Below are 25,025 nucleotides of genomic sequence, written 5' to 3' on the forward strand. Positions count from 1 at the left end.
GTCACAGCAAAAAATTTTTTTAAAAAATGGAAAGGACCCAAGACCCCTTGACAGAAAGACATAACCGAACCCCATTCACGACACGGAATACTACGTAGCCGTGCAAAGGGACGGTGGCGATAGGCAGCGGGAAGGAATCTCACCAACACGGTGTTGCATGAAAAGAGCAAGACACGGAGTAACGGGAACGAATGTGGTTGGAAGCATCTAAACTCTAAAAACGGGCAGCGCTGAACAGCAGGTGGTTCCGAGATGCCGCCGCGAGTGGTGAAATCGTAACGAGGGGCGGAGTGATGACAAACACAACGCTCAGGGTAGCGAGAGGCCCCGGGTGTGGGAGGCGGGCGGGAAGGGTCACCCGCAGGACCGCGGAGGGGTCTGCAATGTTCTCTTTTGCAAAGAAAACAGGGCCGCGTAGACCCGGGTCCTGTCGTAATGAATCCCTTAAATCCTCCAGGAACATTATAAAGACTTTTTTGTAGCCGCGATCGGCTGCGTAGTAAATCGGTGAGTTAACAAGCCTGGAAAGCTGGCAGTTGCCCCTGACCCGCCTTGTTGCCTCGGTTCTCACACAAACGGGGAGTTGAACGAGGTCCTGCTCTCCGGCTGACGGCGGCGGCCCTTTGACCCCGTCTTCGAGCCCGCCTCAGTTCTTACCGCCAAGCCGGTTCCCCGTCTAGAACGTTCTCTTAAAAAATCTAGACCAAAGCACATCGCACCCTGCTCAGAGGGCTCCCCCTGCTTCAGAGCCACAGCGAAGCTCGTCCCTGTGAGAGCGATGGGGACCCGCCTTCTCTCCCAGGACATTCCCTTGCGCCAGCTCCCTCCATTCCGACACCGGGAGGCCTTTGGCCAGGTTCTAGAACACACAGAGTCAGCCCCCCATTCGGGGCTCTGGCCCCCGCTGCGCTCTCCACTGTGGCCCCTTCCCACTCTTTCTATCCAGTCTGAGATACCACCTCCTGGAAGGCCTCCCTGACCACTTGTCTGAGGTAGGTCCCCTGGGGCTCCCAGCCGCACGCCCCCGTTTGTTTCCTTCGTGCCCCGAGTGTTATTTGGGGCTGGGTTACCGCCTTGTCTGCTTGGGACATCAGACTATGAGCTCCGTGGAGGAGGAACCTCCATTGTGGTCTCAGTGGTGGGGGGCGCCATTTTCCCCCGTCCACTCTCCAGAAACTTCAACTTGTACTTTGACTCCCCAGCGTGGCCACAGTCTTTGGCCCAAAGCTCAGCTCATTTTCACTAAAAAAAAAAAAAAAAAAGGGAAAAGAGTTTGAATATACACACACCATGTGCAATTCTAATACATAAATCACGCAGGTAGTCGAATCATACCCACCTCGTAGCGTATTTTTTTTTAATGGGCACATTTTTTTTAAGGGTTTGTTGGTTTATTTATTTCTACAGAGAGACACAGGGAGAGAGAAATCCCAAGCAGCCTCCATGCTGACAGAAGACGCAGAGCCTGATGTGGGGCTTGAACCCACACACCGTAAGATCATGACCTGAGCTGAGACCGAGAGTTGGCCGCTCGGCCGACGGAGCCACCCAGGTGTCCCCGCGTGGTGTCTTTTTTATCCCTTATGTATCTGCTTGCCTCCTTCCTCCTCCCTGCCACCATGGTAGTCAGTCTGTGCTTTCTCCATGGTTGTACAATCATAAAGCAATGCACACACACGCACGCACAGCGGGGGCACTTTTGAGGGCACCGTGCCCCTGCTGACCACAGCGTGTGCACGCCATTTTGGGCTTCGGGTTTCTCACTCGCTGCCTTATGGAAACCCCTCCACGTCAGTCGGGATCATTCCCATTCATTCTTATTAAATGACATATAACAGTCCCAGGTATGGACGACCACAGAATTCAAAGACACCTTCTTGGCGCCTGGGTGGCTCAGTCGGTTGAGCACCTGACTCTGGATTGGGGCTCAGGTCATGATCCCAGGGTCATGGAATCGAGCCCCGCATCGGGCTCCATGCTGAGTGCGGAGCATGCTTAAGATTCTCTCTCTCTCTCCCTCTGCCCCTCTCCCCCACTCACTCTGTCTCTGTCTCTCTCTCTTTCTCAAAATTAAAAAAATAATAACATCCAAAGACCCTTCTTGATAAACGTCCACACTATGTCCAGATGTTCTGTCATGATGAACAGGAAATCATTGGAATTTTTAACCCAGAACCATCAGAACCATCTGGGAAGTTTACAACATCCCGATAGCCAGGCCCAGGGATTTGGCTCAGGGGGCCTGGCCTGACGGGTGAGCGTGGCCAGAAATCTGTATTTTTAATGACTCTTCCGGGAAATCCTGTGTGCACGCTAAGAGCCACTGGCCCTGCAAGACAATTTGAAAGTAGCAGGAGCTGTCTGGTTGTTGGAGGTGCCACCACAGCCTGGGTGATGTGGGGTCCCACAGCCCCCCGAACTTGCCGATTCTAGGTGGCGGAGATGGCGACCAGGCAGGGGCAGGGGCGGGCAGGCTTGGGAAGGCGGTATGGCCTGGGCCACTGATGCTCTGCTCTGGCTGCCCGTCAGAATCACCAGGCAGCTTCGTGCAACATCCCAAGGTCCAGACCGACCTTCCAAGGGCGGAGACTTTGCCCGGCTAGTTTCCAGCCTCCCCGGGTGACTCTTAACGTGCGGATGGGGTGAGGATCTGTACCGTGGCTGCATAAGAACCCAGGCTACGGAGGTCCCCCATCTGGACTCAAACCTGTCCTCTCCACCTAAGGGCTCTGTGACCTGGGCAAGTTCCTGCATGTCTCTGTGCCTCGGTTTCCTTGCCTATAAAGTGAGGGTGATAATAGTAACCACCTGCCAGCCTGCTGTGCAGAGCAAACGAGACGGTTATGTGGCAGGTGCACGGCACCTGCTGGCACACGGGTCACACTCGCCGACCTTAGGCCGTGGGAGACGCGCCATGACGCCGATGGTTTAGGAAACGGTGGCTTCTACTGACTGCACCCAGTCGACCAGAATTCCTTCCGGGCCATCCCGGAGCCCCAGCTGCCCCAGCCTGACGCTCCGTCCTCCGGGGCTGCCGGCCGAGGCGTAGGAGACCACGGAGTTGGGCAACCTCCTGCCAAGGCCCTGCAGTTACCGATTCGTAATTCTGAAGAAAGCACGAGTCAGGCGGGTCCAGTGCCACGGAGCGTTGCCAGTTCCCACAGGAAAGACAGGCCCTCGCTTCCCGTCTGGGCCGGAGCCTGGTCAATCCCACGCAGCTGGGACCAGCGGGCTATCATGTAAAAGTTGCTGGGCCAGCCCTCCCGTCCCTTCCTCCCAAATCTGACCTCGGGGCCTCAAAGGGTCTCCGTCCCCAAGACGAAGGCAGGAGTTAGGAGCTCTATACCCAGCGGTGGCCTGAGGAGGGTCTGTTGTACCACAGCAGGCATTATTTATTGAGCACTTACTATGTTCCAGGAGGTGTGCTGCCGAGCATCTTACTGAAACCACGTGTGAACTCTCTGAGGCGGGCACAATCATTACGCCCATTTCACAGAGAAGAAAACAGACTCCGAGAGGTTCAGAGCCGAGAAGCGCCAAGTTCAGCATCGGATCGTCCGACTCCGAGGCACTTGGCCTTTCCGCTGCCCCACGCTGCTTCACCCGAGGCCTGATGTGCGTGGGCAGAGCGTCTGGACACACTCTTCCCCCATCCTGTCTACACCCGGGTCTAGACCCTGGGGTGGGGGGAGGGGCAGTGTGCTTTGAGATGGCGCCGTAGGGCTCTGGGAAAACGGGCCTCGTCCCCACTCACCCCACTCCATACCCTTACCCCGTCCTGGTCTTCTTTTGGTCCTGCTATGCCATGGACGCTCCCCTCCCTTCCCTGCCTCCGGGCTTCGTCCTGTCCCCACGCCCGGAAGCTTGTTCCCTCGCTGGCCGATCCGTGACATTCTTCAGCCTCAGCCCAAAATAGCTCCTCTGCTGGGAGGAGTCTGTCACCTTGCAAAAGCAGCCCCCGCCTCGCTTCTCTGCTCCTCATGCTCCGCTGCATGGCACTCGCCATCATTTCTAGTGATCTCTGTCTCTTTACTTGCTGCCTCCCTAGATGTGAACTCCCGAGGTTGGAGATTTTGCCTGGCAAACAGTAGATCCTCCCTGAATAGATTTTGAGTGAAGGGATGAGGGATACAGAAGGGTGCTGGGAAGACTTTTGCTGGGGCATAAATAACTGGCCCAACCTAGCAGCCTTCAGCCTGCCTTAGAGCACCCAACCTCACCTTCCCAGGGTCAAGGCTAACCTCTGTGTCGGAGAAAACATAGCGCGTTCTGGGGGAAATGGCCCGGGGGCCCCATCCTCCTGGGGGTTTCCAGGCCCTGGAAGGGAACACGCAGTGCAGCACAGGCAGCTGTCTGGGGCGGGAGGCAGGGGCTGGTCCTCAGGCTGGATGAAGCAACCCCTGGTGCTCTTAGGAACCACCAGCCTGAACTCAGGGGATCCCGGGTCTCAGCCTAGTGCCCCCAATGGTCCAGGACTGAGCACCAGCCCTGAAGGGAGGGTCCACAGGTAACATCTTTCTCCTGCTGACCCCGTGACTCTCATGGAGCAGCCGAGCTAGATTTCAGAGGGGACATGTGTGGCCCAGCTCACGGAGTCCAGAAAGCCCAGTCGGGGAGGGGGGTGGTGGCTAGCTGGCCGTGGTAGGCATTAGAATCATGCCTCCACCCCCCAAAGATGTCCACATCCAGGACTTTGTCTTGTGTCCAACCTGAGGGCATCCGGCAATGGGGGGGGGGGGCGGAGTGGTGAGAAAAGCCTGCTTGCAAACTCACCCCAGTTCTCCCAATTCTAAGCACTTGCCTTCTAGAAAAGCCGCATTCCCCACCTTTCACAAAACGGGATTTTCTCAGCAGAATCTGTGCCAGCTTCCCTTGGAGGTGGGCTTATTCTGATAAAAATCTGGCCACACAGGGGCACTGGAAGTCTGTTCAAGAGATTCTAAGTAAATCGTGGCGAGGAGGGGGCTTGGAGGGGGCTTGGAGGGGGAGGCTGAGCACCTTCTCTAACCACCCAGAAGCAACCCAGCCCTGGGGCCAGCCTGGGTGTGTTTCTGTTCTGCACCTTGCGGGGGTGGGGGGCGGTTGGAAGGGTGCTGAGCAGAGGGAGTGATTTCCTGGGGCTCCAGAACAAGGCCACCTGGCCTTTTGTGGGGCAGGAAGGACGCTGGTAAGGGCACACACCTCAGCTTCCCCCATTGCCACACTCACAACGCAACCTTCCGGCCACAGCCCAGACCCTTGCCCTGCTGCACTCGCTTGGCCCCAGCAGCCTAGCACTTGACCCCTGGGCTTGCATGTATGTGGCTGGATCACTGCCCGTGGCAGCCCTAACTCATCCTGTGGCCAAGACGGAGCAAACTCACCGCCTTACCAAACTTTGGGCCTGGCAGCCCCAAATTCTGCAGGGGCCAGGCAAGCAAATGCTTCGGCTGCAAGCAACTTCTCTGTTCTTACCGACAGGCTCTAATCCCGAAGAAGGACCCAAATTGGACTCAAACCATTCGTGTTGCTGCAGATTTATTAGCCAGTGGTAGAAACCCAGCTGGGCCCATATGGGACACACGTGTAACTGGCACACATCTGGAGAAAACCTCCCACCCCTCGCCCCTCCCCTCGCGCTCAGAGCCGTTCATTCCCAGAGTGTCCCGCTGTGAGCTATGTTGGTGGATCTGCCCCTTTGGGCTCCCTCTCCTGAGGCACAGCAGGACATGGAAACGTTGACCAGAGGGCAACAGAAAGCCTAGGACCTATTCTACCAGGGGTCTCCCCTCCTGCAGAACAAGGTGCAAGGCCAAGGAAGCAGCCTATGCACCGTGGAGGACATCTCACCCTTGCGCGTGCAGGCTTCCCAATCTCTGGGAATTCCCAACATACTTTCTCTTTTAAAATTTATTTCTAAGTAATCTTTACACCCTATGTGGGGCTCAAACCCACAACCCCGGCACACTCCACCGACTGAGCCAGCCAAGTGCCCCCAACTCACACTATCACCTCCAAGAAATTCCAGGAGGTCTTTGGACAAAGCCAGATTTCTGGATTCAGATGATGGGGCAATGATAAGGCTAAGGGCCAACATTCATTCCTTCGAGACACATCTGGAAAGGACCAACTATGTGAAAGCTCATGCCGGGCACTGTGTGGGGTGTAGAGTTCAACATCTGGTCAGAAGCTTGGCAGGTAGACGGATGATCCCACCTTGATCCAAATGGGCCCCACCTCCTTCCCTCTGGGGGAAGCTATGGGTAGACTCTCTCCTGCGTGGAGGGATCTAACGTTAGGGCTGCTCCCCTGCAGGATGAGAGGCAATCACACCAAAGCAGAAGTGTGGGTCCTTCCTCCATTAGGACACGCAGGCCAAGATGGCAGATGAGATGCACGGATGTTTCTAGACCCCAAAGTGCATGAGATCTCAAACAGAGGATTTGGGGGTGAGAAGGGGTAAGTTTGGAGGAGTCCCCATGGGTCTTGTCCACATGAGAGGCTTTCAAGAAATGAGAACTTTCTTCTTGAGAGGCCAACAAGAATCAAGCCTGAAAACCAAATGGGTTGCAACACTACTAGGGAAAAGGCTTCCGAGAGAGACAGTCACGCTCGGCATGCTATCTGGAACCTTGGGGTCTCTTGACGCTTATTGTTCAGGGCCCCCCGATGTCCCACCCCAGGGGGAGACGACAGTGGGGCGGGGGATGGGCTCAGGGCACCATGTTCCACCACTTGAAGGAGAAGGGCTGCCGGCGCACGTTGGTGCCGCAGTGCACCTCCCCGTGCAGCATGTGGTACGGGGTGAAGTCGTCGATGAAGGTGCAGTGGAGGCCCAACGGCTCCAGCAGGGACCGCACCTTCTCCTCCAGGCAGCATTGGCCGTCGATGATGGGCCCGAAGGGCTTGGGGATGCCCAGGTGCTTCCCCAGCACCAACATGTTCACCTGCAAAGAATAGGGGTCCCGGGTCAGGGGCGACACTTCCTCATCAGCTCCACGTCAACACCTGCACCATACCTGGCCGGACCTGCGTCTGTCTTCCAGGCAACCCTGAAAACAGCTCCTCACTCTTGCACGCAGGGGAGAGGCACCGCGGCGGGGGAGAACTCTGGCCAGCTGTGCATTGCCAAGGGAGCAACCGCTGAGCTCCCAGGGACAGCTTATTTCCCCAGCGACCACCCTCCTCACTGGTGGATCGTGGCCGCGGCCATGTTTGTGCCGCAGAAGCCCAGCTTCCTACGTTGGAGCTGATTGGACCAGGGCAGACATCTGACCCACGCTGGACCAATCAGATTCTCTCTCTCTCTCTCTCTCTCTCTCTCTCTCTCTCTCTCTGGTGTTTGAAGATGACCCGAGTGGCCGGCCTGGTAGATCTCTGCCTACCTCTGTATCCGTGTGTATGTTTATATTCCTCCCCAGGAACAGAGAAGCAAAGGAAGCCAAGCTGGGGCAAGGGAGGGGGGAGGGAGCGGATGATGGAGAAGCAGAGATGAGAGATGGTCCCAGGCCCTCCTGAAGCCGCCACTGCAGCCATCCCTGCCCTCAGCTTTCATGGCATCCTTGCATTAGACCTCCTGCTCTGGCCGAAGCCGGCTCCCGTGGCCCCGTGTCTTGCAAGCACCAGAGGCACTTGCATAATTGCAAGCCTGCCTTAAACATGAGAGGAGGGGAAACTGAGTTTTGCAAATGGGGAAATCGAGGAGGGAGAAAGGTCAGCCAGAAAGGGGAAGGGAGATGGGGGAGATGTAGCAAGGGTGGTGTGGACAGGCCCCCTGTGAGGCCCTGATGATGGGAGAGCTGAGTTCCTCTGTGGGGGGATGGAGGTGGATGGGGGCTGGAGGAGGGGAGTGACAGGAGGGGAGGGGAGGGGAGGGGAGCTGGGTCATCTACAGCCACGCTACTCAAAGTGTGGTCCCCGGAGAGCAGCCTGAGCGCCACCTGGGTGCTGATTAGAGGAGCAGCAGTGTCTCAGGCCCTGCCTCGGACCTGCTCAATCAGAACACATGGGGTGGGGCCCCAGCAGTCTACCTAGTCCAGAGGCAAAGCCCTCAGGACTCAACGGAAGACCACTGCTCCCACGAAGCCTTCTTGGATTGCCAGTCCTACCTCTCAGGCTGGAAGTGCTTTGTCCCACCTCTCAACTGCCACTTGGTTTTATTATACAAAAGACATCATTGGGATATGCCCTAAGAGAGGTGGAGAGAGTTTCTCTCTCACTAGATCAGACTCCCTCCTTGAAAGCAGCAAGCAGCCTTAATCATTTCTGTGTCTCTAACAGTGTACCCTAAATATATGGGGGACGGGGGTACAGCTGCGGGCTCAGAGAGAGAACACAAGGGACATCTGAGCTTTCAGCTGACCTGCACTGTGGGGCACACACGACCTCATGCAATCATTGGTTCACTCCACAAATATCATGTAGGTCCCTGGGGGAAGTGAAGGGCCCTTCCCTGATGGCCCCTGAACAAAGGGCTTCGCCAATGAACATCCCATAGTGGCCAGGACAGTCAGCCAACTAGAGCCCTTCTGGGGCCCATCATGGGACCCCTGATTCTCTCTGCCACCCCCATCAGTCACCGTAATCCCAAACACGGCAGCAACCAAATGTCTTGCCCCTCTGGGGAGCAGAAGCGTGGAGCCTAATCTGATGAAGCAGATTTAAGTCATGAACAGGGGCCTCACCAAGTCAGGGAAGAAGGCCACTGCCTTTCTCCTCTCAATCTTGAAGAGCTGAGGGATGTCAATGATGTCCTGCTCGGTCAGGCCCAGCTCCCGCTTGAGTACCTCCCGGTTCCAGTCGATGCAGCTCTAAGGGGGGTGGGTAGAGTTGGAGAGACCTTGCCAGCATGCGTCGGGGGGAACCCAAGAGGTCATGTCTGGTTAAGGAGACAGGCTTCCCAGTTGCCCGTAGACCAGCTCTCCACACAAAACGTACCTGTCCTTGGGTCCCACCCCTCACAGGCCCAGCCGACTCGCTGGGTCAGCTCCAGAGTTTTCCAGAGCGTTCCATCTTTGGCCCTCTTCCCTTCTCTAGATCTTTCACGCTTTAGGGGCTCTCCTTCAACCTCATGCTTGAAAATACCACCTAGACACAGACAACTCCCAAATGTCTGTGTCCCAGCCACTCTCTAGAGCTCTCTAGAGTTCTCTTTCCGGAACTCAGATTTACACATACAACCACCACTTGGCATCTTTGCCTGGATGTCTAATTGGCACATCAGATAGAACGCATCCAAAGACAAACTCTTCATTTCCACTCCCCTCTCCAGGCACCGCCCCCCCCCCCCCCGGGGGGGGTCCTTCCTTGCTGTCGTGCCAGTGACTCCTTTCCCCTCTGGTCACACCCATCTTCAACAGGTGCCGCGGGCTCCACCTCTAGAATCTGTCCCCAGTGTGACCTCTTCACATCCCCTCCACCGCATCCACCTGGTGACAGCCACCCCAACCGCTGCCTGGTTGACAACAGTGGCTTCCTAATTGGTCTCCTTGCTGCATCTGCTTTGGGGCCGCGTGGCAACCATCATAATGACCTCCAGCTGCGTTAGTAGACTTGACCAAGGGCCTTGCTGCCCCTCTGAAACCCTTCCTTTGTTCCCGCCCGAGGCCACACCTCCCTCCAGTTGCTAACAGCCAATGGCGAGTACAACAAGGACACTAAGGCAAACCTATTTCTGGGAGACAGGGGACTCCTCTGCTGGCCAACAGCGGCTTGGGGAAACCTCCACGGCTTTGCTAAACTTGTCTGAGACTGCATGGCAGGGATGCCCCCCTCGGCCTTCCTCCCCTCCGCACCACCCCCCCCCCCCCCACTCAGGGTCTGCTTTCCCAGGTCCCTCCAGCTCCCTTCCTCTTTCTCGGGGACAGGCACTGTCCCTAATAGGATCTCTGCATGTTGAACCCCGTCTTGGCATTTGCTTCTTAGAAGAGAGTGTGTTGGTATTCTGTTTGTCCTTCCGGAACCCCTACGTACCCTTCTCCCCTGCTCTGTGCCTTGGGAGGCTGGTCCTTGGCAATCAGGGGCTCCCATGCCCTCTGGCTTCTGGTCGGATTCAGCCAATGGGGCACTGACAGGAGGTGGGGGTGATAGAGTGCAGTTGGGATATTTGCTCCTGCACCGACCTCACTGCCAGGTCACTGCAGGCTGGCCAGGACGGTCACAGCTCCTGTCTCACAGCCCTCTTTTCATGGTGACCCATCCCAGTTCCAGTAACATGATACCCCCCCCCCAACTAATTCCTTCAGGTCTAGTTGGCACCACAGCTCCCCTCCCCTTAGCCTGGGGACACTGCACAGTCCCCTAATGACTTCCTCCAATCCTGCCTGTGCCTTTGTAAATATTCCCTTGGTAAAGCTGTTCCACCGTTATCCAGCTTGAAGCATTTCCTGCCGGGATCTGATGTCACCCCACCCACCCCTGCTATGAAATATTGCTATATTGTCAACACAGCAGCAGAGAGATCCTTTCAAAGCATAAATCAGATCGGGTCCCTCCTCTGCCCAAATCCCCTGGCGGCCTCATATCTCTGAGCCATAGCCAAAGTCCTTGTGGTCCCCTCCATCACTTGATGACCCAGCCTCCCCTCACTCCACAACCCCCCGGCTTGTCCCCAGACAGTCCATGCCCCTGCATTCTACCTCAAGGCCATCGTGTGGGCTGTTCCCTCTGCCTGAATGCACATCCTTCCCACATGCACACAGCTTACCCTTCATTTCTCCAGGGGCAGAGGAGGGATTGGAGCCCCTCTGTCTGGGCCAGTTCCAGCCTGGGCTTCCACAGACCCCGAGCCTCAGACTCTGTCCCTGTTGCTGTCCCCAGCCACGCCCACCTTCCGCTCACAGCCCTTGGCCCTGTACCTGCACAAACTTGTTGTAGCTGATGAGGTTTGCATTGGAGAGGACCTGGTTGATGGAGACGGTGCTGATCTGCTTGTCACCTGTGAGGGAGAGACCGACACTTGACGAGGGGCAGGAACAGTGCCAGCAGTGAGGGTCACCTGCTCTGGGAGGCAGCCGGGCAGAGGCCAAGTTCACAGCTACTGGTCTTGTGAGACCAGCTCTCTGGTCTTTCTGGACACTGGGTAGGCACCACCCAGCAGAGCTCAGCCTGGCCACTGTGCAAGCCTGGGCGTGGGAGGGGTGGGAGGGACAGGTGACCACAGCACCGTGCACTTTAGACCTTTCTTTGAGTGCATGGGAAGTGGTGATGACTTTTACTGGAAATGCCCACCTGTTCCAGGGCACTGGGTGGCGACTCCTTTCGCCGAGGGGTGGTAGTGGGGCTGGTCACCCACCTGCCCATCAGTGCCAGCCCCGATGGACACCACTGGACCCTGTCCCTGCCCTCCACAAGGCAACCGCCTGGCAAAGGGGCTTCCCGGAGGCCCAGCTTGGGGTCAGCCCGCTGGGGTCCGGTCCCAGCTCCGTTGCGTTCTTGCTGAGCCCCCTGGGCCAGTGACTTCCCCGGCTTCCCCATGTTCTTGGGTATGGAGCGGGAGGGGACAGTAATCTGTGAGGTCAGCACGGGAAAGGGCATGGAGCGTGGCCTGGGGCGTGGCACACGGCGGGGGGTGACTGATGAGCTGTGCTGGGCCTCCACGGCCACTGCTCCACAGGATGGGGCAGCACGGTGGCTGCGGGTAGCCTGACGACTGTGAACGGCCACCGTCTCCTTCCTAGCTGGGCGGCTGGAGTAACCGCTCGGCCTGTTCCTGGGTCTCGTTCACGGTCAGTGTGGTCCTTCCAGGAAAGATAAACATGATCTTGCCTCCACCTGGTACATAACACCTGGATTTGAGGCTTTTTAAGGTTTGGGCTCAGAGGCATTAACCATGGTCCCTATGGGAACAACGGGGCGGGGAAGACTATTCCTTTCGTCTTACAGCTGGGGCTCCAGGGTGGTGGCGGGAAGGGGATGAGGATCTTAAAGTGCAAACAAAGGGACTGGAAAGTTCTACCTGAGCGCTTCTGAGTTCTGCAGAAGCTTTTCTCTTGGAGGTAGGTTTGGCCCAGGATATCATTTACCACCTACGAGGCCAAGAAAATCTATGATCCACCCCTGCCCCCCAGCCAAAGGTTTTTGCCCCGAGACCCCCAGGGACCCTGTCAGAGAGGGAGGTCCCTCTAGGAGCCACGCGGTCTTGGTGGGGAAAGGAATTTGAGCCAACAAGCTTGCCCATCCACTGTGGCCCACGCCAGCAAGCTCTCTCAGAGCTCCTTCTAAGCAAAATGAAAATGCAGGGCCCTTTGCTCAAAGAGCAGAGGAAAAAAAGCATCACCAAAAGTACTAAAAATATAACTTTGGCTTTCCTCCGCGGTCTCCCTCCTGCCCTAGCAGGTGGTGTGTTTTTTTTTTTTTTAATTTTTTATCTTTATTTACTTTTGAGAGAGAGACAGAATATGAGCAGGGGAGGAGCAGAGAGGGAGACACAGAATCCGAAGCGGGCTCCAGGCTCCCAGCTGTCAGCACAGAGCCCAACGCGGGGCTCGAACTCACGAACCGCGAGATCGTGACCCGAGCCGAAGTCGGACGCTCCACCGACGGAGCCACCCAGGCGCCCCGCGTGTTGGTTTTTTACTTGCTATCGGATATGGCGCTCCCTCGGCTATGGGATGCCTGCGTGGTGGGCACGGACCCTCGCAGCAGCACTGGGACCCCCACCTGGAACTTCACACGTGCTGCCACACATCCCAGCCCGTAAGCCACAGACAGGGCCAGACAGCTTCCCTTCCCACAGGCCCACCATCCCGAGCCATGGCCAACAGGTGCTCTCCAAGGGCCAGGGCAGCCTCTGCCCGGTGGACAGGAGGCTCACCCTTCCAAGCTGCCCACCACTTCCCCTGTGGCACTGCTAGTCCAGGACAGGGACAGTTAATGCCAGCACCCCCCTCCCAGATGCCAAGGGGCGTGTGCATCCAGGCCTGCCCACTCCCGGCCTCCTGCTGCAGCCATCAGTGGGCAGGGGCAGGGAGGGGGAGGCCCGGTAGGCTGGGGCTCCGGGGAGCGAGGGGGGTACAGAGGGATCTCATCCCTGGGAGGCAGCAGGAGGATTCACACACAAGGCACAGATTATTAAGAATTTCAAGAGAGTGAGAGCAGAGCATTAAACCTTCTGCGGGGAGGGCCCTGTCCGGTGACACTGGTGACGCACCCACGAAGCTGGCCACATCTCCGCCCCAGCCCCAGGCAGTGGGGGCTGGGGGGGCAAGGCGCGCGGTGGCAGTAAGGCTCTTGAGTTTTAGGGGACGGCCCTGCTCTAGAATTTTCCATCCCTATCTCAAGCCCGATGACGTGTCCTGCTTTAGGTGAGGGGGCAGGAAGGCTGGGCTGAGGGACACGGCCCTGGTGCTTACCGACAACCCCTTTGAACAGGAGGGCCCTGCCGTGGCCCCACTTCTGCTTTTCCTGGAAGAGCTTGAAGCAGGCGCCAGGACTGGCCAGGAGCATCCGGAAGCCCTGCGTGGAGAGGGCAGACCCGCCTGAGCTCCCCTGGCCTCCTGGAGCTCATCCTTTGACTCAGACCCCCGGGGACAGGCCGGCAACCCCGCTCCTTACCTTCCCGTCGGGGGCAGGGACAAAGCTCAGAAACTCATCCACGTGGCCCACGGCCAACCAGTCCACAAAGAGCTCCACTGGGGGCTGCACCCTCTGCGCGTGGAGGAAGTCCCGCACCACCTGCGTGACCCGGCGGCCACTGGACCTGCGGCCCGAGGGGTTAAAAAGAGTTGTTTCACTTTAAAAAGTCCATGCAGAAATGGAATGAAAGAGTTCAAGGTTTCTGCAATATCTGAGCTTTTAAAATTGTATTTATTTTGAGAGAGAGAGAGAGAGAGCGAGCGAGCAGGGGAAGGGTGGAGAGAGAGAGAGAGTCCCAAGCAGACCACGCTGCCAACAGAGCCCGATGCGGGGGCTCGAACTGATGAACCGTATGATCATGACCTGAGCCGGAGCCAAGAGCCGGACGTTTAGCCAACTGAGCCACCCAGGTGGCCCGCAAGGTCTGATTGTTGTTTGAAACGAAAAGACACGCACCGTTTTGTAAGCGGGAGAGACAACAAGCACGTACTCTTTCAATTCTGCTCGGGGTGAGCTCTTGTGCAGGGGCGGGACAGCTCGGTCCCAGTCACCCGGCGGGTGACCCGCCAGGTCTTGCCATCCAGGCACATGCTCCGAGCCGCCCTCAGACCCACGCTCACGTTCTCCAAGGGCCTGATACTCAACCCTACCCCGCGCCCCGTGGCCAGGCGGCTCTTCTTTGAGTTTAACTTGGGTCTCTCTTGCTGGGGCCTCACCTTCCTGCACATCAGTGGGAAGAGAGGTGGACAAGGTCACCCCAAGAGGCCCCGCAGCCCCGGCCTCTTATGCTCGCGAACGTAAGCCCCGTTCTTCGTTTGCCCTTCTGCAGAGGTAGCTACTGGCATGGCCCAAACTTCCTCTTTCCGTGGGATCCCGTGCTGAGGACAGTTAGTCCCCTCCAAAGCCTCTTGCTTCGCCTGTTATTTGACCTCAAGTCTGTCCTAACTGCCTTGTTGAATTTGGTTGGCCCGATGTCTTGGTCAATGCCGCAGCCAATAACCATTACCACATCATTCCTTTTCTTTCGCATCCGTATCTCTGTCACATGTGGAACAACAAATAATCTGTTATTCTGTGTGTGTGTGTGTGTGTGTGTGTGTGTGTGTGTGGTATGACATCTCATTTTCTTTTCTTTTCTTGCTTTTTTTTTTTTTTTTGGACATCTCATTTTCCATGTCTTATTCCTTCCTTCTCCTGTTCTCAGGAAAATACCTGATAGTAGTCATTTACATCATAGTATGAACAAGCTCTTGAAATAGAATTTCCCCAGGACTGTTGAGACTTGAGGCTTCTTCTTCCATAACTATTCATTAATAGGTTGTATTAGCAGTATCGTTTATTTTCGGAATCAGAAGACCTAAGTTACATCCTAACTGTGCATTCTGTGTGGCCTGTACCAGGTCATTCACCCTCTCTGGGCTCACTTATGAAATGAAAAAGCTGGACTGAATGGTCTCTTCGGTCTATGCCAGTTTGGCCTTTTCAAACTCCCCAGGGGGAAGTACAGTGTCTGGTGAACAGCCCGCTGTACCACCATCCCCACATCTAGAACTGGAATTTTATCTGTCCATTCCGGTTCTCTCCCAGGAACAGAATGGTCCCTCACCACCCCAGCCACCGTCGCCGCCCTCTACCCCCCACCCCAGGAACACCTCTCCCTGCTCCTCTCTCACCCAGGCAGGTTGCCCCCGATGAGGATCCGCCCCAGGGGGTACTCTTTCCCATTGGCCACCACTGGGGGGCTGACCTCCAGGTTCCCGAAGGAGTCCAGGCCACTCACAGAGCTGTCTTGTGGTTCCCGCGTCACATAGCCGAAATCTGGACCCTGGCGAGGGGAACGGAGTCAGGCTAGCGGGGGGGGGGGGGGTCACCAGAAAGAGCTTGAACCACCTTGCTGGGCTCTGAGCTCCTTGAGGATGGGGCAGGAAGTGGCTGCCCATTCTTCAGATGGAAATACTGAGTCTAAGACTCAGTCTGACCTATTCAATATATTTTTTTAATGTTTTTATTTATTTTTGAGAGCTAGAGAGACAGAGCATGAGCTGGGGAGGGACAGAGGGAGAGGGAGACACAGAATCGGAAGCAGGCTCCAGGCTCTGAGCTGTCAGCACGGAGCCCGACATGGGGCTCGAACTCACGAACTGCGAGATCATGACCTGGGCCGAAGTCGGACGCTCAACCGACGGAGCCACCCAGGCGCCCCCTGACCTGTTCAATATTTCACATGTACGCAGGGTCCTATGTTGGGAAACCTGTGAGGCCAGGGCTATAAGATCATTTTTGCTGATGAAGAAACTGAGGCTCGGCGCGGGGAGGTGACTCATGAAAAGTCACATGCATATGAGTAACCGAGCCGGGTTGTTCTGATTGCAGAGCCTGTGTTCTTAACAGCGGCACTGACCACCCCCCACTCCCTTACCTAGGGCCACCGGATTTAGGAAATAAAAATACGGGATGCCCAGTTACATTTGAATTTCCGATAAACAAATATACTTTTAGTATAACTAGGTCCCGTGCGATGCTTGGTACGTGCCTATACCAAAAGGTTACTCGTTGCTTATCTGAAATTCAAATGTAACTGGGCATCTCTCATATTTTTTTTCTGGTCACTCCTGTCCCTAAAGAACGTGGTTCCCAGTGCAGCCCGCTAGACCCTATGCCCTACACCCCAGTGTGGCTCTCGGGTAATGTCCCTCGGCCCTCAGAGCCGGGCAGCAGCCTGCGGCCTGGACACTCACCAGGATCCTTTTGTAAGGGAAGTCCTGTAGTTCTCCGTTCCTGGGGGAGTCAAAGACCACCGGGAAGGTCTTGTGTGGCGCCTGAACATAGCCCAGTTCCATCTCGTCCTGCGAACAAGAGAGACGCCGTGTGGAACCCACGCTCGTTTGGCACTGAGAACCTTGGAGAAGACTGTTCATGCGGGTCCTTCGTCTCAGGCCGGCCTTGCCCTTTGGGGTGAGGAGGGTAGGGGTGTATGATGCCTGCTGGCTGGAGGAGGGGCTGGAGGCTCAGAGAGGGCACGCTTTTGCTCCGGTCACACAGCAAGACAGGAGGGAATGAATGAGAAGGTGGATGTGACCCTGGGGGTGTCCCTGTGCCAGATCGGGGCAGAGTGGACACAGAGAGGGGCTCAGGGTGGCCCGACTTGCACAAATAAGTCACTGGACATCAGCCAGCACCTCTGGCCTCCACATGTGGTCGTGAAGGAAGGGCTGGCAGCTGGACAGGGCTGAGGGGACCCAAGGAGGTAGAGATCTGCCTCCTTCTCGATCGCTCAACATTCAACCCAGTTCAATCCTAAGCCCTCTGGTCCTGGAGGCAGAGGTGGCTCAGCACCGATGAACTCTATATCTGATGGGAAGCTCACTGGTACGTGCCTGGCCCTGCTCTAAGCTCCTTATAAATATTAATTCCAGGAATCCTCATCATACACCTGCACAGAGGCACTATTGTTACCCATGTGACAGATGAGGAAAGCGAGGACCAGAGAGGTCTAATTTTTGTCCAAGGGCACACAGCTAGTCAGTGGCACAGCCAGGCTCCAAACCCAGCCCATCTTGCTCCAGACTCCTGCCCTGAGCTTCCACCTCACTGGAGGACCCTCCAGCCACGAAAGCTTCTGAGCTTGGCATTCAGGGTCTCCAGCTTCAGCGCCTCCCTTCATAGGACCTTGGCCCTGGCCAACAAGAGTGCAAGACATTCTTTCTCGTGCCTCCCCTCTCTGGGCCTTTGCACATGCTGGTCCTCGCAGAGGACCAGCATCGCGGAACCCTGACACGGCCCTTACCAGCTCTGTGGCTCTGGGCATTTGCCCCCCGAGGGCTCCTCAGGTGGGTGACAGCAGGGAGGTGTCGAGAAGGTGAAAAGGATACCACGCATGACCCCCCCATAAGCGCTTGATAAACGGCAGCACTCATCGCCCATCCGGTCCCGCCCAGGTGTCCCTCCTCCGGGAGGTCTTTACCCATCCCCCAGACAGAGGTGATGCCACCATCCCCCAAACCCTCGGGCACTTTGCCGACCCTGCCCTGCCCTCCACCCCCCCCCCCCCCCCCGTCTCCGCTGCACCTTCAGCTACGGGAGCGGGGGCTTTGTTGCAATAATTCACCACATCAGGGCTTCTCAGCCGCGGCACAATTGACACTCGAGGCCGGATCATTCTTTCTTGTGTATTCCCTGCAGGATGCTTAACAGCATCTCTGAGCTGCACCCACTAGAAGCCAGTAGCACCTCCGCCCTGGGTGTGACAGCCCCACAGTTGCCCAGATGCTGCCAAATGTCCCTAGGGGGACAGAGCTGCCTCTCGTGGGGAACCACAGGCCCAGGCTGCTGAGGGCAGGGAGTGTGTCCCACACCACCGCCATCCCCTTCAGCGCCAGCCCCGTGCCTAGCCCACATCCTGTGGGCGAATGGGAGTTCAATCTAGTGTCAGGGTGTGCCTGGGTCTCCGGAAAGTTCTGGAGAGAAGGAGAGAGCTCTAGTTCTAGCAGGAGAAAAAGGAGCACCCTGGGGAGGACACTCAGAGCCCCCAGGTCCTTCTAAGAATTCGTAAGTGACCTCCTCCCACCCGCGCTTGGGATGCGCCAGCCTCGCCCTCCAAGACGCTGTCCATGGTACCTGGATCCAGCGGTCATTGCGGTTCTCATTCTGCGGGCAGATGGTCAGCTTGCAGCCAGCCTTCCTGGCCAGCTCCGCCACGGCGTCCACAAAACACGTGTTGTTCCTCACGCTGCAGACAAGCCCAGGGAGAGGGGCTCAGGACACAGCCACGTCTGGAGACCAGAGGGGCCTCCGGGGTCAGAAGGACACCTGCTGCCCCCCCACCCCCCACCCCACACACACACTCACCGGCACACGTAAACCTCCAGGGGCGGCAGGGTGCTGGGCGTCATAATCCAGGGCGCCACACGGAACACCACGGTGTCAGTGAAGATCGGGGACTCGGAGAAATCCTGCAGGGGGGAGGAGCAGAAGGGGAAGAGCGCTGGCCTCGGAATCCAGAGGCCCGGCTGAGTCAAGGACCACGTGGACCCTGGGCAAGCCGCTGGCACCTCTTAGTCTAGAGAGGCACCGCGGGGTGGTGGAGAGGTCTGGGACCCTTCATGCCAGCGGAGCCCCTCCCCCCAAGGACGGAGCCCTGGTCCCCCCCCCATCGGCCACCCCTACCTCGTTGGAGTCGTCCAGCAGGGTGACGTGGAAGGACACGAGCCCCGTGAAGCTGGCGTCAGGGAAGGAGAGCCCCTCCACGAAGAAGCGCTCCTCGTCACCGTGGAAGTGGGGCACCTCGTACGACACCTTGTTCTGGCCCAGCACGTGCCTGTAGGCCTCGCACGAGTCCTCAGGACCTGGGCGGGGACGGAAGGGATGGCCGTGACTCCCAGGTGGGCCCACAGAGCACCGGGGGTGCAAGAAGAAGCCGCCACACCAACCTCCCCAAAGAGCCTCAAGCCAGACCGCAGCCCCCACCTCTGCCCTCCCGCCGGCAAAGGAGCAACAGGGGCTCGATACCCAGTGTGGGCACGGCCCGGGGAGAGGCCGTTCCTCCCTGAGATGGCTGTTCAGACCTTCCGCAGGACGATCTGGCAACATCTCACACAGTCCCGTCTACTCCTAAGAGAGCAACCCCGTGGCCAGGAGTTGATGGAAATCTGTACGTACAAATACACGTACAAGGGGGTCCGCTGGTTCTTTATCCGGTCATTGAACAAATATTTACAGGGCACCTCCTCGGCACCGACAGGGCACGGTTCTAGACTCAGGAGCAAACCGGGAGCAAGGCCCGTGCCCTCGAGGCGCCTGTACTGTTGCAAAATCAGAACACTGCCAACAACGGGATGTGCAGGGCACTAGATGTGTTATGGCACATCCACGCTTTGGAATACCACGCAGCTGTGGGCAAGAACGAGGAGGAGCCGGATAAATACAGAAAGGGGTGTCGGGTATATGATTCCGTGGGAGAAACCGCTGGGAAAGCAGAAGACGCGCACGCCGCGCACAGAGACAAGTGACGAAGAACACAGAGCAAATTGTTAACGATGAACACGCGTTAAGAGTCAGGTTTAGGGGTGAGGATAGGGAACTCTCATTTTTATTTTATCAACGTTTATTTATTTTTGGGACAGAGAGAGACAGAGCATGAACAGGGGAGGGGCAGAGAGAGAGGGAGACACAGAATCGGAAACAGGCTCCAGGCTCCGAGTCATCAGCCCAGAGCCCGACGCGGGGCTCGAACTCATGGACCGCGAGATCGTGACCTGGCTGAAGTCGGACGCTTAACCGACTGCGCCACCCAGGCGCCCCTCATTTTTATTTTTAAAAAATGTTAAAATTTATTTTTGAGAGAGAGAGAGAGAGAGAGAGAGAGAGAGAGAGAGAGCGCGCGAGCGGGCGGGGGAGGGGCAGAGAGAGAGGGAGACACAGAATCCGAAGCAGGCTCCAGGCTCCGAGCCATCAGCCCAGAGCCCGACGTGGGGCTCAAACTCACAAACCGTGAGATCATAACCTGAGCCGAATTCGGATGGGAGCTCAACCTACTGAGTCACCAGGCGCCCCAGGGAACTCTCATTTTTTTAGCCACATATACTTCTATAGTGTTTGATCTTGTTAACAATGAGCATTTTATTATTTGCATGCGTGTGTATCTTTAAAAGATATTTTATGTCCTTGTTCGTACGTGTGATAAGAGCATCGTGGCTGTGTGAAGAAAGTCATTTTTTTGTGGGGGGGGGGAAGATGCACGCTGAATTATGCAGGGGCACTAGCCATAGTGTCTAGGAGTGGCTTTAAAATACTTCAGCAGGGGCACCTGGGTGGCTCAGTCAGTTGAGCGTCTGACTTCGGCTCAGGTCATGATCTCACGGCCCGTGAGTTCCAGCCCCGCATCAGGCTCTGGGCTGATGGCTCAGAGCCTGGAGCCTGTTTCCGATTCTGTGTCTCCCTCTCTCTGACCCTTCCCTGTTCATGCTCTGTCTCTCTCTGTCTCAAAAATAAATAAACGTTAAAAAAAATTTTTTTTAATAAAATAAAATAAAATAAAATAAAATAAAATAAAATACTTCAGCAGGGGCACCTGGGTGACTCAGTCAGTTGAGCATCTGACTTTGGCTCAGGTCATGATCTCATGGTCCATGAGTTCGAGCCCCGCATCAGGCTCTGTGCTGACAGCTCAGAGCCTGAAGCCCGTTTCAGATTCTGTCTCTCTCTCTCTCTCTCTCTCTCTCTCTCTCTCTCTCAAATAAACAAATAAGGATGCTTGGGCGGCTCAGTCCGTTAACTTCGGCTCAGGTCACGATCTCACGGTTCATGGGTTCGAGCCCCGCCTCAGGCTCCATGCTGATAGGTCAGAGCCTGAAGCCTGCTTTGGATTCTGCGTCTCCCTCTCTCTCCGCCCCTCCCCTGCTCCCTCATTCTCTCTCTCTCTCTCTCTCTCAAAAATAAAACAAACATTGGGGCACCTGGGTGGCTCAGTCGGTTAAGCATCTGACTTCAGCTCAGGTCATGATCTCACAGTTCGTGGGTTCGAGCCCTGCACCGGGCTCTGTGCTAACAACTCGGAGCCTGGAGCCTGCTTCTGATTCTGTGTCTCCCTCTCTCTCTGCCCCTCCCCATTCACGTTCTGTCTCCCTCTATCTCTCAAAAAATGAATAAACATGAAAAATAATAAAATAAAATAAAAACACTTGAGCAAACAGGATCAACGGAGTGAGAGAGGCAAGACAGCGGTAATTGTTGAATCTGAGTGGTTGGCCTGTGAAGGTCCATTACTATTCTCTCTACTTTTGTGTATGTTTGAAAGTTTGGGTAATAAAAATCTCTGAACGTGCTTGAAATACATTTTTTAAATTGATCCATCCAATCAAATGGCCTTGGGCCACAGCTGCCCGGGGACCCCAGCAGACCTGCTTTGAAGTTCCCACACCTGACTGCTTCCTCTGACCCCCAAGGCAGGCTGGAAGCCAGAGCAGGGGCTGCCCTCTGGCCCAAGGTGGGGAAACTGAGGCCCCCGTCCCCAGCAGTGGGGGTGTGGGGGATGGGCATGAACTCACCGCAGGTGTGGAAGACCCGGGCCCACTTGGCATCATAGCTGGAGGTGTGGAGGATAAGTCTGTGGTCGTTGAAGAGGGCGGCGGGGCCTTGGGTCCGCAGGACCATGACTGACATGTCTTCCAGGTCTGTGGAGCCAGACAGGGGCAGCAGCTCAGGGGGCCTGTGACACTCTGTCTTCTCCTCCTGCCCACCGCGCCCCCTAAGGGCAGAGGGTGCCAGGACCTGGGTGTCCGAGCCCCAGCTCCGCCCACCCTGCGAAAACACTGGAAACCATGAAGACGCCTCCATTTCCTCACCTGCCCAGAACTCTAGAAAATGCAGAGGGGCCAGCCCAGTGCCTGGCACGTGACAGGTGAGAAGGTGTGGGGTGGGCAGGTCACCTGGCCAGGTGCAGGGGAGGGTTCTGGTCTCAGTGCCCCAGCCCGTCACTCCCTGCTGGCACAGACAGGCCCCTCCCTCCCTGAGTCTCAGAGCTCCCCTCTCTGAAAGGAGGGACAGATGCGTCCACTTTCAGAGAGGCTGTGTGCACCCATGTGTAAGGCGCCTGGCCCGCACCCCAGACAATCGCCGAGGCCTTCCTCACGGGGCTGTGGCACGCGGCGTGGGACAGACTTGGAACTCGGGACGTCCTAAAATGCAGGCCAGGGATAGACGCCCGGTGGGGAGGCCGGCCTTGGGGTCGGGAAGCTTCGGACCTGCCACAGGCGGGAATCCCGGCAGGGAGGCGGAGCGGTGACCCTGGGCTCCCCCTCACCTTGCAGGCAGTGCACGTGCTGGTCACAGTTGTCCTGGTCGTAACAGTTCGCATCGTCCTTGTCACAGTTCACCAGCAAGATGGCTCCATAGCCACTGGGCCCCCAGACCCACTGCCGCTGTCCATAGCAAAGCATAGCTGGTGATGGGGCTCAGACCAGACCTGAGCCCCCGCCCCGCAACTCCTAACCCCACCTCTTCCTCTTCACCCTCCCTGTGAGGGTAGGTCCACTCTCACTGAAGCGCTTCCTGCACCTGATGTGGCAATGGCTCCCTATTGCCCACACCCCCAAGTCCAAACCACGCAGTGGTCTTTCATGGCCAACTGTGATGTGTCCCCAGCCAACGTCCCCTTCCTCAACAGGCAACCTCCTGATGACAGATCCATTCCTGGCTCCAGGCCTTGGCTCCTTCTATTCCCTCCACCCGGAATGCCCTCCCTCTTGTATTGCTTTAGAGCCTAGCTCACATGGGCTTCCTTGCTGATACGGCCCACCTGGACCTCCTGCTTTGACCTCCCAAGGCATTGAGTGCCACCACAGTCCAGCCCCAAGTCCTTGAACAGTTTCATTCTTGTCAGAGTTCCCTTCTCACCTAGATCAGAAGGCTGGCACGCCATGGCCCGTGGGTCCCAGCTAGCCCACTGCCTGTTTTTGTAAATAAAGCTTTATTGGAACAGTCACACCCGTTTGTTCGATGTTAACTATAGCTCTTTGACACTACAATGACAGAATCGAATAGTTGCAACAGAGACCCTTTGCAATGCCTAAAATATTTAGTATCTCATGTTGCAGAAAAAGTTTGCTGATCCCTGACCTGGATTGAAATTCCCAAAGGACTTTTTGCCACTAAGCGAGGCCCAGCCCAGGCCTGGGCATCTATATAACCTGATAATTCTCGGTAACGTTTTTGTTCTCCTGGTAAAAGAAAATCCCCAGTCATGCCTGGCTCCCATTTGGCTCTCGTGACCTTGGCAGCAGCAGGGAGGCAAGGGGGATACCTGTCATGACCTCGCCCCTCTTAACCCAACCTAGGTCAACTCCAAACTCCAGGCCCCTTTCTGGGCCCAGATCGAGATGCCCTACCTTGTCCACGAAGCTCCTGTTCTGTCTGCCCTCACAGTTCAGGTCACAATCCAGAGCGATGTCTGCAAGGGGAGGGCGGAGATTAAGTTACTAGGGGGTGCCCAGGAGTCCAGCACAGGTCTGTGGCCTCTGTTTCTCAGCCTCAATCTCAGGACCCATCTGGAACTGGGCAAAGAAAGTCATTTCTAAGAAGACACTGTCCAGAGGTAGAAGCATCTGAATGAAGCCCCTTTCCTTGAGCTGGGGAACGAGGCCTTGGGGAAGAAGGAGGGTAAGAGGAAAGGGTCAGGTCAAAGGGTGCCCCCCTCCGGGAAGCCTTCCCCGACTCCTCCCTCTTCTGCATCCATACAGCCCTCACTGTCTGGGGCCCACCCTATACTGAGCCCAGGTTCTCCTGGACATTCTTGGTCTCTATGAAGCTGGGGATGGGGCAGTGAGCCTGGTCGTTGGTGTTAGACGATGAAGATGTGAATCCGGGCTCTGGCACCTACTGGCTCTGTGGCCTCTCTGAACCTCAGCTTTATCCTATACTCCCCAGTCCCAGCCCCCATCCCACATTCTCAATGTTTCTCCCTAGAAAGCAGGGAGATCTTACAGCACAAATGGAGCATTCGAAGGAGAGAAAGAGAGAGAAGGAAAACTCAAAACGATTTTTAAATATGCAAAAAGATACCCACTCACCATGCAACAGGTGGGTGAATCTCATAAACATAGTGGAGGCGAAAGAAGCCCAACCCCAAAGAATATGTTCAATATGGTTCCATCCACGGAAAACTCAAAGACGCAAAAATAGACTATATTCCTTATATATGCATATCCAAGTGAGAAAACCATAAAGAAAAACATGGAAATACTTATCACAAGATAGTGGTTAGCTTCAGGGGAAGGAGGGAGTTATAATCAGATTTGGGGACTTTGGGGTGCCGGTCATGTTCTAGTTCTTGACCAGGGTGATGGTTGTTCAAGTGTTTCCTCTGTAATTATTCACCAGCTACACGCGTGCACATGCATCCACCCCCCCCCCCCCCACACACACAGAGGTTTATGCACTTTTGTGTGTGTATATTTTCCAGGGGATAAGGGTGTGGGTTTGGGGAGGGATAGGCAGGGAGATACCCAACCTCAGTCCTAACTAAAGGAAGGCAAACTAAAGCCAAACAGGGTAACTAACTTCTCAGCCCGGGCAAAATGGAAAAGGCTGACAATGCAGTGTTGGCGAAGGCAATCTCACATGCTGTTGGCAGCTGTGTGAGGTGAGATGGTCTGTTTGGAGAGCAGCTTGGCGGCCTCTACCAAAATTCACAAGCCCTAGTCCCAGCGTAAACCCCCCAAATTTACAAGGCACATTCTGCTTCTAACAGCACCTCCTGCAGACAGAGCATTTTCAACTTTCTTGCAAAGTGCTCTGCAGGGACTTGGACCCACACCAACTCCCACCCACCGCCAAGGAGCTCCCTGGTTCCATATCCTTGGCAACACTGAGTTAAGCATCTTTCCATCTGGGTTCTGATCACTGAGGCTTTCTCTTCTGCGAATTGCTTGTTCATATTTTTTTGCCTGTTTCCATTAGGTTGTCTTTCTTTTTCT

The 25,025-nt window shown here is 56.2% G+C and overlaps 1 protein-coding gene across 2 annotated transcripts in view; it reads right to left on the reverse strand.

Moving 5' to 3' along the window:
* Positions 1–159: 159 nt before the first annotated feature.
* Positions 160–25,025, reverse strand: part of PADI3 (peptidyl arginine deiminase 3) — a 37,123-nt gene continuing 12,257 nt past the window's right edge. Inside the window, exons 4-16 of one of the 2 annotated variants that reach the window (XM_047871982.1) lie at positions 23,439–23,500; positions 22,355–22,472; positions 21,600–21,725; positions 18,721–18,899; positions 18,403–18,506; positions 18,172–18,283; positions 16,293–16,400; positions 15,228–15,379; positions 13,534–13,678; positions 13,332–13,434; positions 10,836–10,915; positions 8,664–8,789; positions 5,595–6,926 (exon numbers count right to left, since the gene is read on the reverse strand). In XM_047871982.1, the coding sequence (XP_047727938.1) occupies positions 6,693–6,926; positions 8,664–8,789; positions 10,836–10,915; positions 13,332–13,434; positions 13,534–13,678; positions 15,228–15,379; positions 16,293–16,400; positions 18,172–18,283; positions 18,403–18,506; positions 18,721–18,899; positions 21,600–21,725; positions 22,355–22,472; positions 23,439–23,500 (1,649 nt within the window). In that variant the 3' untranslated portion in view covers positions 5,595–6,692. Of the gene's footprint in view, positions 1,243–5,594; positions 6,927–8,663; positions 8,790–10,835; positions 10,916–13,331; positions 13,435–13,533; positions 13,679–15,227; positions 15,380–16,292; positions 16,401–18,171; positions 18,284–18,402; positions 18,507–18,720; positions 18,900–21,599; positions 21,726–22,354; positions 22,473–23,438; positions 23,501–25,025 lie in introns of those variants that run through there. The other variant, XM_047871983.1, reaches the window with a different exon arrangement.

Source organism: Prionailurus viverrinus, chromosome C1 (assembly GCF_022837055.1).
Source record: "Prionailurus viverrinus isolate Anna chromosome C1, UM_Priviv_1.0, whole genome shotgun sequence".
NCBI lineage: Eukaryota > Metazoa > Chordata > Mammalia > Carnivora > Felidae > Prionailurus > Prionailurus viverrinus.